General features: G+C 40.2%; 1 protein-coding gene across 1 annotated transcript; it reads left to right on the forward strand.

Annotated features, from left to right (window-relative positions):
• Window positions 1-1,898: 1,898 nt before the first annotated feature.
• zmp:0000000991 (mucin-17) lies at window positions 1,899-17,253 on the forward strand. The gene is made up of 5 exons (XM_038725272.1): window positions 1,899-2,398; window positions 7,706-7,824; window positions 7,955-8,135; window positions 10,428-10,473; window positions 11,210-17,253. The coding sequence occupies exons 1-5, from the start codon at window positions 2,295-2,297 to the stop codon at window positions 16,469-16,471; spliced, it is 5,712 nt and encodes a 1,903-aa protein (XP_038581200.1). The 5' UTR covers window positions 1,899-2,294; the 3' UTR covers window positions 16,472-17,253.
• Window positions 17,254-17,704: the final 451 nt, after the last annotated feature.

Consider the following 17,704-nt stretch of genomic DNA (forward strand, 5'->3'; position numbering starts at 1 on the left):
AATTAAAAATGTAAGTTATTGTCTGGATTTGTGGAACAGGATCAATTTCATTGTTAAAATTCCAGACGAATTCAATAAAAGGATAGGCTCACTAAAAGTCTGACTTAAAAGAAGAGTTACTGTAATTATTTCTCCTGGTCATACTGGCCATTAAAAGATCCCCTCCTAACGTGCTTCCAGTGTTCAGGGGGAGAAAATCCACAGACATTCTGTTCCACAGTATATCTGAAGCTAATAAGCTGAGATGAACAGGAATACAGACTGTGAACTTCTTTAAGCTGTATGGGGAAACTCTCTTATTGTGTACTGAGTGGATCAGGGTATGGCAATTCAAGTGGATCATTTTGCAGGATTTAGATTATAAATTTGCAGTTTGTGTTAATGTATTTTTCAAGACTGTTTTTTTTTTTTAGAATGAATAATTAATTCATGTGTATTCATTAAATGTTACTATGAATATTGGCTTTGCCCTGTAGCCTTGCTGTTTTAGACAGTCAGCTATTATATATCCTACATTTCCATCCAGTGTCAGTGTGTTATTGAGAGACACTTGTTAATGCTGAGGAGCATGCAACAGCCAAGACAGGAGAATGTTGTCCAGCTCAGGCTGAGTCTCACTCTAAAATGTTCCTTCCTCTACTGTTAGTTATTTGGTCCACTGCCACATAGAGGAGCCACAAGCGGTACAATTTCTTGCAAAATTCATAGTCTTCATTTTTTGTGAGGTTTTAGGCCAGGGCTGCATTAAGTAGGACCGAACACAGATTTGCAGATACTCATTGTTTTGCTGCTTGAAACCTAAATGATTGTTATATTTTAGCATTAACAAGACTTCCTGCGTTGTACACAAGGAGAAAATGCCTTCTTTACGTCTGCAAATATGAAGGTAGGTCAGAACAGGAAGAGGGCACTGTTTTGCAGAAACTGAGCCAAAGCTGTCAAGAGTTTCTGGCAGGTGATGTGCAGGGGTGTGGAAGTCTGACAGAGAAAAAACATCCAACATGTTTGTCTTGTTTTGTAACGCAAAAGAGAAATCTATTGCCACAGAGTCTCTTTTTGTACTCTTTATTTGTTAAATTGTGATCCCTTACAGTAGTGATTTCTAAAAGAAAACCCATTTATAATATGACCTGTACACCCCAGCCCATAGTATCAACATCTAAAAATAAATAGCCTATCTTAAAGTTCTGTATATCGCTTTTTTTGTTTTCTGTATTCTCCCCCATTTTGTTTCAATCAGTTTAGGTAATCTTGTGATTTCTTATCGCCATTTTATAGATTTTGTTAATTGTGTCATTCCATTTGTTTCGTTGTTGCACCTCTGGTTTCAGTCAGCCTTAGTGCTGCTGTTGTTAAAACTCTAAAGATATACAATTTGTTGTGAGATCAGCTGTGGTGTTCTACCAAATAATAATGGCTCGGGCCCCATAAAGAGTGTCCAGTTAAAAAGTGTGTCTAGCTTCATTTTAAGTCCAATATTGCTGCAAAACTGGACAGGAACAAATAACACATGTGTGGTTTCTATCTCCCCACACAGCAACATGGTGTTGCATCCTTGGAATACTTTACTTGGAAAACAATGTTATAAAGAAATTATGTAGTTGAATTTTCCAAAAGTACTCTCTCTAAATTAATGATCTTGTAGTTTTCCATGTATTGCCATGTGATTCCATAATTCTGGTGATTTGATTAAATTCACTTCTTTCTCCCAGTTGGTGATTGAATTAAACGTCCTGAGTCATTCTTCCCGAATGCATCTTGTTTATTGATCTTTTAGATTAGGCTACTTATCAGACAAGTCACATGGTTTCATTTCTGAGAAACATATACTCCTTCCTTGGAATAAAGCACCACCTATCTAACCAATCTGTGCACACCTCAGTGCAATACAATGTTATAATGACTTGAGTGGTGTTGTGTTTTCTGAATTACAGTTGCACATGTGTATCTTGTGATTTATAAAGGAGCTTGTGTTAAAGGTTGTACATAAAAACAAATTTGCAAAAACACGATAATTTCTGATTATAGTTTAGGGATATTAGTCTCTTTGTAGCTGATCGAAAGGTTTGGGTGTCTTGAGTCTTTGTCTTGTGTCCTAAGAAGGAAATGACCGGGTGGGGACTTTCTGGAAAGGGACGCAGCCAGTATTTTCATGGTGGCACTTGTCCCGCCGCTCACCTGTCAGTGACACTGACGTGAACGGGTACGTTTGATGTAAATTCCACACAACATTTTTAAGATGCATTGTCCCGTCCGTCTGAATCCTGAAGGCTTACCGAACCGGTTAAAATAGGATGTCAACAAGTGACGCAGGAGAGCTGGAGCTCAGAGTTGTAGGAGGAGATACAGCTACGCCTCTGTACAGGACAGCACGAGCAACACGGAATACAACTGCACGGTAGGTTAAACTGTGTTTAAATCCTGTATTTGTTGTGCTTCTTGTCGAGCTGTTTAATGTTGCTTCGCACTTTTTCATATCCGTTTGCTTGCTGGAGTCTTTTTAGCCGCGACGCGAGCTGTAGTTTTGAAGGGAGAGAGAAACACGCCGAACTGCGTGCATACATGTGGATGTTTAATGTTGCACCGCGTGTCTGGAAACATATATGTCTCTCAGAGCCAAACAAAAACACCTCACGATTCTTGACCTGCTTTTAGTAAATTCGGCATTAAGTTATTCCATCAGTTTAACATTGTACACTTGGTTCACTGCTCGACACTGCCCACCATACTGTCTTTGACAGTAGCAGAAGGAGTCGGGAATAACTTTTAAAGAAAGTGGAAGTACGTTTTATTATGCTTTTTTGGGATAAAGGTTACTTAGGTGTCACGGCGATGAACAGTGGCCTTGGTTTAAGCAAGTTGCCAAATGTTTAAGGTTTGATGTGACATGGTCATCTAAATAAAACTTGACGTAGGCCTGAATGGGATCCTGTTAACTTTCCAGAGGTTGAATATAGGAAATATCCAAGCACGTTCTGAACGTAGGTTTATGGACTCAGTGCTGTAATATTATGTATCATGGATTCATTATGTATCCAGTTTTTTACCCTAACATGCATACCTGAGCCAACATTTACAAATGTAGGTTAGTACATAGTTGTAGGCTTAACTAACACTGTAAACCAGCATCATTAGGTAGATGTATTTTGGAGCAGTTGAGCTTCAGTGGCTTAGCAGGCAAGCTCATACATGCACACCCATGCCTGCAGATTAACAGATCTGCCATGGATAGATACACTGTGCTGCTGCCTGTGCATGTCCAGAGCTCTCTAGTGATTATCTGCACATCCTCCTGCTAATACCCTCTAAACTACTGTAGCCTATACCCATCTATAGGTTCAAAGATTACAGCTCTTCTGGAAGTCTGACAGACACCGAAGGTGTGGCAGCAAATAGAACAAGTCTCACATTGTCCTGGCCACCTTTTGTTGTCACTGATGTAGTTATTTCAAAGTCATTAAGATTTCTTTGGATGAATCTTCAAAAGAAATTGAGGGTGTTTCTTTAGGGTGTTTCTTTGGCAGTATTTGGAACAAAATGCATCTGTCAGTGTTGAGTACACACCCACACTGTAGTTCAGGCTAGATCCTTGTGGTTATATAAGTGTTAGCTGGCAGAAATGGGCACACACCCACAGTGAGGCTGACCTCAAGTGAAGAATACACCAGCATACTTGTACAAGGCAGACTGCACATAATGAAGCAGCCCAAAGAGGCTTTCAAAGATAACAATTAGTCACCCGCTCGCTAAACCATCAAAACAAACAGCCACTGTTCACACAGTCTAAATAACATGCAGTTATTTTTCTCAAATAATCATCATGTCATGCTAGAAAATAAAAAAAATGGACATTAAATGGAGAAATCCTCACATTTGAGTAAATTGGAACTAGAACATGTTTGACATGTTTGACATGTTTGGCATGTTTTGCGTGACTTAATTAAACCATTAATGGATTATCAAACTTGTAAGTTCATTTTATGCATATCAATTGATTTGTTGATTCTCAACTGGGGATACTTGTACTGCAGTTTCTTCAACAGTCATTAGATGGTACCTGGAAGTATTGTGGAGAAGCTCTTGGATTCTGAGAAATTGTGACAGACAATAATTAATCAATTTATGGCAAAAAATAATCATCTGATTAATCTATAATGAGAACAGCCCTCAGATGCAGCCCGATAAAATATTTAAAAACATATAAACATGTTTAGGAGGAAAATCAGCACACAAACAGAATTATAATTGGAAAAATGCTGTAAAGTAAGAATGCTTTCAAACATGTAAGTAGATTATATTTATCAATAACAAATGTGAGTAAAAGTGAGTAAACAGAAGAAAAATCTAAATCAAATCAATATTTGGTGTGACTGCCATTTGCCTTCAAACAGCATTAATTCTTCGTGGACTTTCACATAGTTTTTGAAGGACCTTGGCAGGTAAGTTGGCGTAAAGATCTTGGAGAACTACGCACTACGTCCTTCTGTGGATTTAGGCAGCCTCAGTTGCTTCTCTCTTTTCATGAAATCCCAGACAGACTGGATGATGTTGAGATCAAGGCTCACTTCTTGGACTCCTTGTTCTTCTTTATGCTGAAGATAGTTCTGAACGACTTTTTGTTGTAAGTTTGTCATCATTGTCATGCTGCAGAACAAATTTGGGGCCAATCAGATGCCTCCCTGATGGTATTGTATGATGAATAACTAACTTCCTGTACGTCTCAGCATTTAGGAGACCATTATTTCTGACCAGATCCCCAACTCTGTTTGCAGAAATGCAGCCCAAACTAGCAAGGATCTGACTTTGTTCTTGTGACATGAAAAATTGACGCTGTTTTGAAGGCAAAGGGTGGTCACACAAAACAATGCCTGTGTGTGTATAGGTTGACAGAACAAATGGTGAACACATGTCCACTGTAGTGTAAACTCTGAGGTTTCAGTTTGTGCTGTCTAAACAACTCATGCTCCATCGTTACAGGCCTATCACTTACTAGTTCAGCTATCCAAACATGGTTTCTTACTCGTTTACAAGCACTCATATTGGTTTGATGTGATATGATTTTGTTCTGTTGCCTCCGGGAGAGGTAGGATTAAACCACTCAGTACCATCCACATGGAAGGAGTGTTGTCTTTGGCACTGAAGTAGCAGCTGAAGAGCCTGAAGATCTCCCTCCCTCCTCATATCTCTCTCTGCTTTTCTCTCATGTTGTGTCATGTCAGGCTTTTATGTCTCAGGCCTGACAGAGATTAAGCTGTAATCAAGACAATGAGTCGCCCCTGAAGGCAAGGTGGATAGAGATAGGTAGAGGTGGTCCATTTTATTAAGAAAGGTCGTGCTTTACTTTGTGATCACACAAAGCACCATAGGGATAAAGCAGCTAAGCAGCAATTTCCATCCGCTGATGAACTGCTGAATCTGATTAAAGGGGAGAAAGTTATCCTGGAATGTCCTGTGACAGATAATTGGTGTCATTTAATATGATAATGAACAAAGGCTGCAGTGACTCAATACATTCATGTTCAGATAACCGCCTCATATTTGTTCTTGTGTCATCGGGCTCTGCAGATGGCACACTAGCGTGGGTTCAGCGTTGGGTTGCAGCAGTAAATGTGCATATGCATGCTTTAGTGACTGTGTGAGTGGGTGTGTTAGCTCTGTGCTCTGGTTGTAAGAGAAAGTGTGGAGTGAGCAGAGTCGAATTGTTATATAACCACAGCTTATAAGCACAGCTTATCATTCCAGCGCTGCTGATCTGATATAAGATAAGGGGAGCATGGCTGTTTGATTTTCCTTCAGTATACCTTTAGCACTAATTTAAAACATCTGCCGGGTTACAAATTACATTGCAGGAGAAAGAGCATAGTGTATGTAATTCTGCATTGAACATTAGGATATGATATGATTAATTGATTAAACCATTACTGGTTAGCCTATATGTTTTCAAATGTGAGGATTCTTTGTCATATGATAGTAAACTGAATGTCTTTGGGTTTTGGACTGTTTGTTGGACAACACAAGATGAGACCTGGGCTCAAGCAATATATAATGGACATTTTTCACAATTTTCTGGCATTCTTTAAAATGATTAATCAAGAAAAAAAGCATGAATCGATAATAAAAGCAAAAGTTGCAACCTTATCTGGGACTGGAAAGCCATGATTTTAATGGGGCAAGATACTATATGTTTGATGCTTTGTGTTTGTACAGTCTATCTATGGAGCCAATGCACGTAGCCTATGCAGCTCCTCAAAAGTGTAAGTGCTTCTCGGAGCTATGGCCCATGTGGGGACCACAAAAAGTGTGATTTGTCAGAATGAGCTGCTTGTGTTTTAATCTTTAGGTTTCTGATACAGGTACATATTGTTACTGTGGGGATTATAATTAACAGAGGTGTGTAGTGTAGCCCAAACCTGTACTCAAGTAATAGTACTGTTACATTGCAAAAACAAGTACTCAAGTAAAAGTGGTCATCAAAATAACTACTACTACTAAAAATATTACTTGAGTGAGTAACTTTGGGTAATTTTCCCCAAGTCTTTTATTTGATGTGGATGTGACTAGAGTTATTTCAGATGGTCTTCCTCAGGTAAAGGTAAAGAAGTGAACATACATTTGTATTTATTTGTGATGAAATGACAACTCATCATCTCCTGATTAGATAACCACATTTACACCAGGACAATATTCCTAGTGTGTATCGATCAAGTGTGATCACAAAATATTGCATTAGGATTCCAGTTTGTTAGTACTTCAATAAGTAAAGATTGTTTAAAAATATCTAATTACTTGTTGTCCCTGATATTAAATTATGATTTGGCAAACAAATCAAATTAGGAGATAATTTGTGTTTCATAATTCATGGCCTATCAGATAAAGGTGTGTTCACCTCTTCAGGTTTACCCGAGGAAGTGGTTGAAACATTACATCAGTCACATCCACAATAATGGGATTAAATACATTTTTTGTCTTATTCCCACAAGAGTTTCAAAAAATTTCTTTGGCTGTAACTATTAACTATTGTTATTCATTTATTTATTATTGTGTAATTTAATCATATTTCATTTTTTCTTGTTTTACATATATTCGAAATAAACACTAAATAAACGAGTAGTTTGTCTTTTGTGTTTGGTTTGTCTTCATCAGGCTATAGCAACGAGCATAACTAGTTAAATGCATACTGTTCTAACAGGGTCTTGTGGATGCTTGACTGCGGTAAATAAATAAATAAGTAGCGAAGTAGCAAGCATGCATGTATCCAAATGTAGTGGAGTAAAAGTAATGATTTTTCTCTAAAAAAATTACTCAAATAAGTGTAAAAGTATGATGCATTAAAACTACTCTGACAAGCACAATTTACTCAAAAAATTTGCTTGAGTACATGTAACGGAGTAAATGTAACTCTAACTACCCACCTCTGATAACTGAGGCACAACGTGGCCGATAACTTATGATACATCTGTCTAGTGTTATGATGGTGCTATCAACCCAAGAAATCTGACGCTGACCTAGGAATCAGAACGTGCCATACAGTATGATTCACATTTTCTCCTTGTGTTAACTATAAATGCTTTTCAGCAAGGCACTCACTGCCCCAGCTGCCTTATTGATGGGTTGGAGCCAGAAAATATTTAGCATTTCTGCATGAGTGAAAGTCTTTGTCCTCGATTTTTGACTTTCTTGGGGGGGTTTTCTTTGTTTTTTCCAGAGAACAGCGGGATGAAACATTCGGTGAAAGGTTCAAGCAGGAGAATCATCATGATGATGAAACCATAACCGTACAGCAGTCTCACCCATCAGCCTACCGACAGGAAGAAGCACACAAAGGTGACATGCACATCAAACACACATGGCGCCCAATATTTAAGACACAGGAATTAGGAGCACTTCAATAGTCTATTTAGCCTCAATTATTTTAATGACCAATATATAATGTCTTATTCTGAATCTACTACAGCACCAAGAGCAGGCAGACTAAGAAAGGAAGAGGCTGCTCATTGTGGTGATACAAAGGTCCAGAACCAGAAGCAAATTGGACCCAGATTCACCTCCAGCTTCTTCCTTAGACTCTCCAGCAAACAAAGCCTTGACAACCCACAGCAAAGACCCAAGAAGAATTCAGATCCCTGTCTACACAGGTAAGCAATTAAAAAGGAATACATTTGCCCTGAGACAAGTGTTACTAACCCTTATCACTCATTAATATATTCTTTTTCCTGCTCCATAGTTAAGGAATAACAGGGTACTCTGTTAGTCTTGTTCTGCTTTGGCATGCAGGACATTGTGTCATTATGGCGTGATCTATGTGTCTGTGTATAGTGAACGAAATAATATTTTGCTGAGATATTTAAGCCCATAAGGGCCATAAGTGTCAATATCACATTCAAATGATTCATAGGCTTCTCGGTACAAATAGATCTTAATGTGTGCCACTAAAACATTTAATTGCACACAGTCATTCTGTACTGTTGACACAAAGCACGTTGCAATGTTAGGTCTATGTTATTTACGTTGTTTTTTTTGTGGTGCAATCATTATAGTGCAGCAGAATTCAGGATTAATCAGGTCTGGCAGTGTTTTCATCTAGTGGTCAAGTTTTCTTTTCATGTACAGTATTCTCTGTAGCTCATCAGCTCACTGTGTTGTAAGAAAAATGGATTAGAAGCTGTTACTGTTGCTGTTTGTCGTCTTCAAGGTTTGACCAGCTGTGTCTCCCAAGGTATCCGTCTACACATCACTGCTGACCTGATGTATTTATTTGCCATTTTTTCTTATCTTAAATGGTTCTTGCTATTCCCCAACTTTCCCACCAATGGGGCTCTTTATGTCTGTCGCATCATAATTAGCAAGTACAGACCAACGCCCCAGGAGCTGTTTCTGAGGTCTGAAATAGGTACACCTGGCACTAATGGTTGGACCATGCTCAGAGGCAATGAAATCTTAAGTCGTCACCAACATTTTGTCAAACAGTAACTGAACGGCTTAACCCTGTCTGCATACATGAGCCTGCTACACATTATCTGGAAGGGTCGTCTCTTTCGATAAACAAGGAAGTGCATCCAATTATGTAACCCCTGAGAGTAGGTTAGACATGTGTGTTTGTCTGTGAGTGTTAGATATATGTTTGCATTTTAACTTCACAGTCCATGCCTTGGTATCGAGGCAGAGGAAGATAAGAAGCTTCTACCACCCTTTCAGGATGCCTGATTTTATTGTCCTTACCTTCTTTGTTATAAATCATCCACCTGTGGACTCATTTTTTGCATGACCGTACTTCCTCAAGTCAGAGATACAAGAGAATTAGAGGGCATTTTATGTTAGACTTTTTTCTGGGGGAAATAAACTTTTTCTTCAGATATAATCTAATATAATAATAATAATAATACCTACCTACCTAATATCAGATGATTGATTTGAGCTTGTGTGTGGTGGAAGTGGTTTGTAAAACTATGTGCTGCACATTTTCCTGGAGCATATTTGCATGCTTAAGTGTGATGCAATGTGTGCCAGAGATTACAATAGCCTTGTCAATAGAGGTCATTGATCAAGCTGGCTGGTTCAAGAGAGAACGCACCTCTTTAACTGTCTGCTGGCCACCTACAGTCTTTTCATACCATCCAACATGACCTTATATAGACATCTTGTGCTGAGTGTGTGAACTGAGTGTGTCTACAGCATGCACATGTGTGATCCATGTCCAACATAAAAATACCAATGTAAGTGTTTTGATAAATGCTCATGAGGTGTTAAGTGCACATGCGAACGTGAGAAAACTGTTAGTAAGAGACAGGGACGGAGAGAGGAATGCTGACCATCCCGTTGATCAGCATTGCTGTGGCGAATGTCTACTCCTCCAAATATTTTAGTGCAGAATACAGGTGTGTGTATGAATTACACATCTTTTTTTGTAAGTTTAATAAATAGATTATGGATATAGATTATTATTATTATTATTTTCTCAGCAGAAAAATTATGAACACCATAATTATCATGTTTATAATATAATTAGCTCGATGGTCCCCTAATGCCAGTGAAGTCTTGCCAATCCCCTATCTCAGACATGAGTCTGAAACAAGTAAAGTGTCTATGACTTAAATTACTTACATGTATCAAAACTTACATGTCCTCTATATGTCACCTAGATGATTAACTAGTTTGTCACATTTATTCCTTGCTGCCTTTGTTTTTTTAATGCATGACACGCCCAGCAATAACAATAATAAAACATATTCCTGTAACCCTTTTTTGTGCAGCAACTATAAAAAAGCCCCACAGCAGTCATATTCATCATGTCAGAGATGTGTGACTGTCCTTTTTTTTTTTAAGGAAATCCAACAACTGCCTACAGATGTCTACAGTTAAGCGACAGGTGTAAACCAAACTAGTATGCCTAATGGTTTTTACGTCTTCTCTCTCTTCTGTTCTGCCAGATTAACTGAAACACAGAAGGCTGAGACTGAGAACAGCAGCTGTCAGGTAAGAATTAGCCGTAATCTTGATCATTAAAATCACAATGTTTTAGGGCTTGTGCTGAAATCATTATAATGTAAAACACCATCTAAAACAAATGATAAATTGTACCTTTCATTCCCAGTTAATTCAAAATATTCATAATATATTACTACTTACATTGCCTAATATAAGGCAACAAGTTTAAAGCCACTGAACGTTTTTGACATGATGTAGTTACCTGTGAAAACATCACAGTAAGTGACACTGAGTACTCTGGAAAACATCTGAGATTCATTATTATTGTAAGAGTTAAAAGGGACAGGGTGTGTGTGCTTTTGTGTGTGTGTGTCCTTGGAAATCTCTCATGTCTTTCAAAATAACCTGTTTGTCAAGGCCTGAATCTCTTAAATAGCTACACCATGGGAACAGAAGCTTTAGCAAAGTTCTGGCTTCTACGAACACACAATTTGCAGTATAGATAACAGGCCACTGTTGCGTACTTCATGTAAATGCAGAAAATAATTTACTTTAGTGTGCACATAATTTGCATTGGTATGAAATGATAAGCTCAAGTTGACATATGAAAAGAGTTGGGCTTTAATGATACAGCTAGAAATGGTCTGTGGTTACAGTGCAGTCATATGAATTGTTAGAAAGTAGAAAATACAAACCTTTATTCTAATGCACAGTCCAGATGTTTGGCAAATAAAAAAATTGTATACAATCTGGACACTTGGAGTAATTCTTCTTCTCTTAACAGGTTAATGGACAAACATCACCAACAGACACCTCTATAAAGGTAACCAGTGACTCTCCATTATCTGAAAGGATACCATTTCCAGCAAAGAAGGAAGGGGTTTGCAATGAACTAAAGACTACCACGGACTTGAGTATAACTCACAGTTTCTCAAATGGGAAGTCTGGCACACATGAGCGCAATGGCGTGCCTATACTTTCATGTGGGTCACAACCAAGGACTAGCACTAGATCATTTGAGTTAGAACATATACAAGACCATACAAAGATTGAGAAACAAACTGATCTTGTGGAACTATACAACCCTACTCAAACCATGTTGTCTTCAACTGTGGTAACAGTTCTTGCCCCACACTGGAGTGGCAGACTAAGACGGACCAAAAGATTTGAGGGAAATAGCACTTCAGAAACCGTGGGGAATTTACGAGATGTGACGAACATTGCTTCAAACCGCACACATGACCTCTTTCAAGACACTGTGGACAGGTCCTTGACAGATGGGTCTCAAGCCCAAACAAGGGTGCCATTTTTGGGGACCAGGAGGAATACAGTTGGCTGGTCAACTAAAAGTGGTCCAGCAAGCTTGGACTATGAATCTAAGAGGAAAATGATTCAGACTGTCTCTTTGGATGTAAACTCTGGAAGGATGAACAATAGAAACATAGATGCAGGTGCTTTAAACCATGTAGCCATAACTGCATCCCCCCTGTCCCCCCTCTCCCATGGTCCAAATGAACAAAGAAGGAATCCACAAACAACTGGTCATCAAGGAGCACTGTCATCTTTAAGCTCAAAACCAACCACCAGCAGTCTACTTCTGTCGCTAAGAAGATTAAACTCAAATGGCAGGAACTCTAATCCAGCCTCCAACCTCTCTGAGATAAATCCTTCGCTTCTGAGCAATTTGCCAAGTGATCGAGAGGGAAAATTATTTACAACACACCTTTCTCAAACTTTTAACAATAATAATGAGCAAGAGAGGTCAAAGCCCCTCCTCTCTCCATCATCCATTTCTTATAGAACTGAAACTGGGCCTTTCCTTTCCCAGTCATCCTCCAATCACAGAGAAAGGAATATATTTGAAACACGCATCTTTTCAACTTCACCCAGAAACAAAGACGCAGAAGACACGCCCTTCACCCAACAACCTCAAACAATAAATAGGACACAGCCTAGTCTATCATGTTCCAAACAGGCATTTCTAAGTAGAGCATCAGAGAGGCAACAGAACTCCAGGGGTTTAGACAAAAGTACAAACCTACTCTCAGAGAGCACTGTCACTTCACCGAGACATTCCCCATATGATCAATCTGCCCTCCCTAGAAGGACAACACTGGCATCCACTTCCTGGTGGAAACAAGTTACCCACGAGGGCAGTTCCCCTCTAACACTTAATGATACAACGAACATCAAAGACAAGCCAAACACACACTTAGTTCCACCCTGTAATGATAATAGTGACTTGGCCTCCATAAGTCTGACCGACAACAAAAGATTTGGTAGTCAAATCCCCAATAACAGAGACAACAATAACACAACAGAGTCAGTTCGCAAAAGTAACATGAACCTTGTTATGAAAACACAAGGAGGAACTCACAACCTCAAACAAAGAAACGTTGAGGTTTTACCTGACGAATCAGACAGGCTTGTCAAGCAGCATTATGGCTTCAATTTAAACAGAGAACCACAAAAGCCTCATAGTTTGCCCGATGTTTTGTCTAGTTCTAAAATTAGCAAAGCAACACTGAGTCACCCTAAAGATCTCAGCAAGCATGATGTAAGTAATAGTTCATTTACAGCAAATGTAACTGAATTACCACCTACTTCTCTACATTCCAAGGCCTCAAATACACCCACTGAGAGCAGCAGCAAACACAATAATCATTGTACATCTAAAACCAACAGCACCCCCATATCTCCTCACATCAAAGACTCTCAAAAGTTTACCAAACCATCTATCTGTCTTGCTACCACCAGCACTCACAGTAGTCAGACTTCCTTTATTCTTCCCCTAACCCCAAACACTAGTTCCTCCTTTGACTCTCATCCAGTTGCTTCACAGACCAATATTCATGCTCCATCATACACTGGCTCTTCTTCCCAAACACCCAAATTCACCTACACATCCAACGCCACACCTCTTGGCTTTGAAAGAAGCTATGCTTCTGTTCCCAGGCCATTCCATCCTAAAACTGTGCCCAGTCTGAATCCCCCAGTCAGTGCTTTCTCTAAAACAAAGTACAGTCCTGTATCCACTGCTTCCACCACCTCTTCTGCTACCGCTGGCAGCTATGCCCCAGCCTCAGTTGCCCCTAGCCTATCCCTTCGCATGCCTCCGTATACTCCTGCTATTGCATCTTCTCCAACCATCACCATTTCCCCTCTCTTAACCCCCCCTGCCACCCCTAGCATTACCAGCCCCAGCTATTCAGAGACTTCCAGCCCTAAGGAAGGGAAGACATTCTCAAACAGCCCAGAAAAAACATCAAAGAAACTGCTTCCCTGTGTAAAGGGTAAGAGAGTGAGACGAGTAACATGGGATGACTCGGTGGATATACAGCATTCTGAGCCCATGGCAGTTGAGGAGCCAGAGACCTCTGCAGTCCCAGTGAGCCCCCAATCACCCTCCGGATGTCCACGAAGTGTTAAAGCTCCATCCATCTTTTCCTTTCTAAGGTCAAGCAGTCCTGCCACAAATACGTCTTCTTTTTGCTCCCCTTCGCCTAAGACTTCCAGCATACAGGTGGTGAAAGGAGGGAAGTATCGATCCTTATCATCTGACTCTGCTGATTTAGCATCCAGAGAACGAGAGAGATCTAAGAACAGATCTAATGACCATATGATCTTTGATCAGGGAAGACGGGACTTGACCACAACCAGACAGGAGAGGACACTATCAGTGGAGTCTGGCTCTGTTCAGTGCCGTTCTTCTGCTCCTCCCTCTCTCCCTCCTGACTTTTCAAGTGGTTATAAGCTTCGATATAGCTCCCCACCTTACTCCACTCTCATGTCTACTCGGTCAACACAGGGAGACACTAAGACTATAACACCCAGATCACCCCTCTTCCAACAAAACTCACAGTCAAATTATAACCCACATCTTCCCAGACATACTGACCCACTTGCAGCCATGACCATACCCACGTTCAAATCCCCTCTTTCACCTATGAGCCTACCACAGCCCCTGACTTTGCCTTTCCAAAACAAAACTGTCACCCGAGAAAGTTCAAAGTGTGGGGTTTCAGAAATTGATCAAGTCAACAATAATCACAGCAAGAACAACAACCAAGATTACCGGAATGGCCAGATTTTACTTGTTGACAACAGAGTTCAGATCAGCCCACAGTCTCTGCAGGGTGATAAGGCCCACAACTCCTCCTCAACGTGTGTAACTGAGACACTGGTTTACAGCATAAAATCGAAAGTAAATACATCTACAGCTACACCTAAACCATTGCAACATACCGCAAAGACACCAGTTTCTGTGGAGACCAAGTTAAGTCAAGAGCCACACATGGCACAGGGTAAGGAAACCACAGGTGGACCACACAATCATTCAGAACACAGCTCCAGTGCTAGCAGCTCAACAGAGCCCCCTGATGATGAAAGCTCTTCCAGAAGAATGAAGGAAAGTCTTCTGGGTAAAAGCAGATTTTTTTCAGTGGAGAGTAACAATGAACAAAGCCCAAAGAGAAGCCGGTTTGCACTGAAAAAAAGTGTCAGCACACCAAACTCCAGTTTATCAAGGTCAGAGTCAGAGAGGACCAACAAGACTAATAACAAAATGGACCAGGTCCTTAACAGACTGAGACAAACGTTCAGCACTAGACGGTCTGATGATGATGTATTGTTTCCATGGAAATGGAAGCGAGCCTCCCAAACACCTTCTATTAGTGGATCAAGTGACATCAGCAGTGTCGGTGATATCACTGTTGAGAGTACCAAAACACCAGAGGAGAGTGAGCAGGAGAAAGGGATGGTGCTGAAGGACAATGAAAAGGAAACAGAGGGTACGAATAAATGGACACAAAACAGGTACACTCTTATACCACCCTCAGCTTCTGTGAGCACAGTGGCAGTAGATAAGTTTTGCATTTGGTCAGACATATCTACTCCAGAAACTGACCTAGACGAGCAAAATGCATGTGCAGAACACATGTCTGAAAATAAAAACCAACCTTATTTAACAGTCCTCAGCCCAACAACACAGCAGTTTGACTTTTACAAAGACAACAGGACAGATTCTAAACCAACAAACCAGATCCTTTCTTGTAAAGATCCCAGTCCTGGTAGGAGCCCTAACCCCTCTGCTTCTCAGTTCATGAAGTCCACATCCAGTCCCAGAAGCCCCTTCTCCCCATTCTCCTCTCTTTCCCCTCTCTCCCCATTTCCCTCACCTGATGTTACAGACGACAGTGTCTTCTACAGCCCAAAGCTACAGCGTCGCAGAGAATCCTCGTCACCATGTGAGCCAGTAGAGGGAATCAGTTTGGGTAGGTCAAGGAGAAGCCGGGCATCCACTGGTCCTCCAAGTGCAGGACAAGGACAGGACAAGGAAAGCCTGGCATCCTCCTATGCAGACTTAAAGTATGGCATTGAGCCTGGGAGGTCATTTTCTGTGAGTTCGGTACTGTCCAGTCGACCTTCAGGGCCTGGTCGCATCTCCACTGGATCCAGGTTCATGAGTGTGGGTGATCTCTCTGAATCTGCTTTGACTTGTGGAGTCACTGGCAAGGACTTGGATCAGTGGTCTATTACTCCTGATTGGACCACAGAATATGATTTCCACCCCACTAAGGATTGTCGAATGTCATATTTCCCCAGTGAACCTGGTAAAATGAGGTCGAGATCTCTTCCACGATCACTAACCAGGCGGTTGGCAAATTGGAGCTCTGAAGACTCTGCTTCTTTACCTGTAACTACCACAACCTCAAAGCCAGCCCGCCTTTGGAGCCCTAACATGAACACTTGTCACTTTGCATGGGATACAGAAAGTCCTCCGACCCCACCTCCAACACCTCCCCTGTCACCAGTGTCCAGACGCATGTCTAAACCTCCCAGCCTTTCCTCCCCTACCTTTCCCAGCTCATCAGGAGAACCACAACAAGTGGACAACCAGTCCTCCAGAGGGCATTTGCCCTCCAGAGGTTATGTATCCAGCCTTAGCACCTTTGAGGAGTCTTCAGACAGCAGCTCAGACACGACAACAGATGATGAATATTACTTAGAAACAGGTGAAGATGAAGAAAAAGAGACAGAATTGTAAAAGCAACATTGCTGAAAGTCCTCCCTGCTGTCTAGTCTCAGTAATCCTGGTCTTCAGTATCTAGAAAAAGTGGAGAAACATCCACAAGAAGAAAAATCTATTATGTAAAGTGATTTCTGCTTGTCACCTTTATTTTAGTTTACTGTCATTGTCACAAAGAAGATGTGAGGTCAGTAGGGACAGTTTGTTGCCTGCATGATTTACTTTTAAAAGTGGTGGTTGTTTTCATGTAAAAAAGACATTAAATGAGCAAGCATGATTATCTGCATAGGTTTAATGATGATAACGTATGTACAGTGGACTGCAGATATACAATCTAGGGATAGCAAACATTTAACAGTTACAGTTGCATGGCATCAGTGAGGGATGTACATCTGTTCAGTTGTTAAATTGATCAAACTACTGTATACGGTCTGGATTTTAACATAAGGCTTATCTTTTGGTTTGCATTTCATCCTGCTACTTAATAAGTAGTGCTGAGGTAATACGGACAAATGATATTTCATTATATGTTTTTTTCTAAGATTGAAATTAATAATGGTAAATGTTGTAGGCATAAAGCAGGTACAATTTATTTTCTTTGCTGCATTGTTTAAAGGGCAGTTTAAGTCCAAGTGTTTTGTATTCTGGGATCAAATCTAATCATAATGTGTGTTAGCATTAACATCTGTTTTCAAACATTGTAAAGTGCTATACACAGTGCTTGTTCCTATTTGCACATTGACAATCTAAAGTCTTAATATATCTGTTTTATAAATAAATGTTATATTTCCAACAAGAAATAATGCTTTTGGATTTATGTTTGTGTTAAATTTGTGTTTCTGCTTAACAAATTTGTGTTTCCCATCGCTTATTTGCATGCCATAATAAGTTAAAAGGTTTGCTGAGGATTGGCATGACAAACAGAAGACTTGCTGCCCGAGGCTACATTCCTGTCTGCAGGGAGTTTTTTAATAAACTAACGAACTATATTATTCACAGTGCTTTGCTGGATGCTATCTACTTTATATTGTGTCTGCTATAGGTGGGGCTGTTCACATTATTCAAGTGGGTGTTCCCTTTTGTTCTTAGCTGTGGCAACACAAACTGTTATGGTGATGGTTAGATAAAACGTCCATTAGACTGGGTGTACTGAGTTTAATCTTTATTGCATGTGGATGTTTGCTGGCAGTGTACTTTGTATGCTGTATGTTCTCTTCTCTGTATGATTTTCACCAGAGAGACATTCACACT

Source organism: Micropterus salmoides, unplaced genomic scaffold (genome assembly GCF_014851395.1).
Source record: "Micropterus salmoides isolate LMB-PRFRI ecotype aquatic unplaced genomic scaffold, ASM1485139v1 Ms_hic_scaffold_1, whole genome shotgun sequence".
Taxonomy (NCBI): Eukaryota; Metazoa; Chordata; class Actinopteri; order Centrarchiformes; family Centrarchidae; genus Micropterus; species Micropterus salmoides.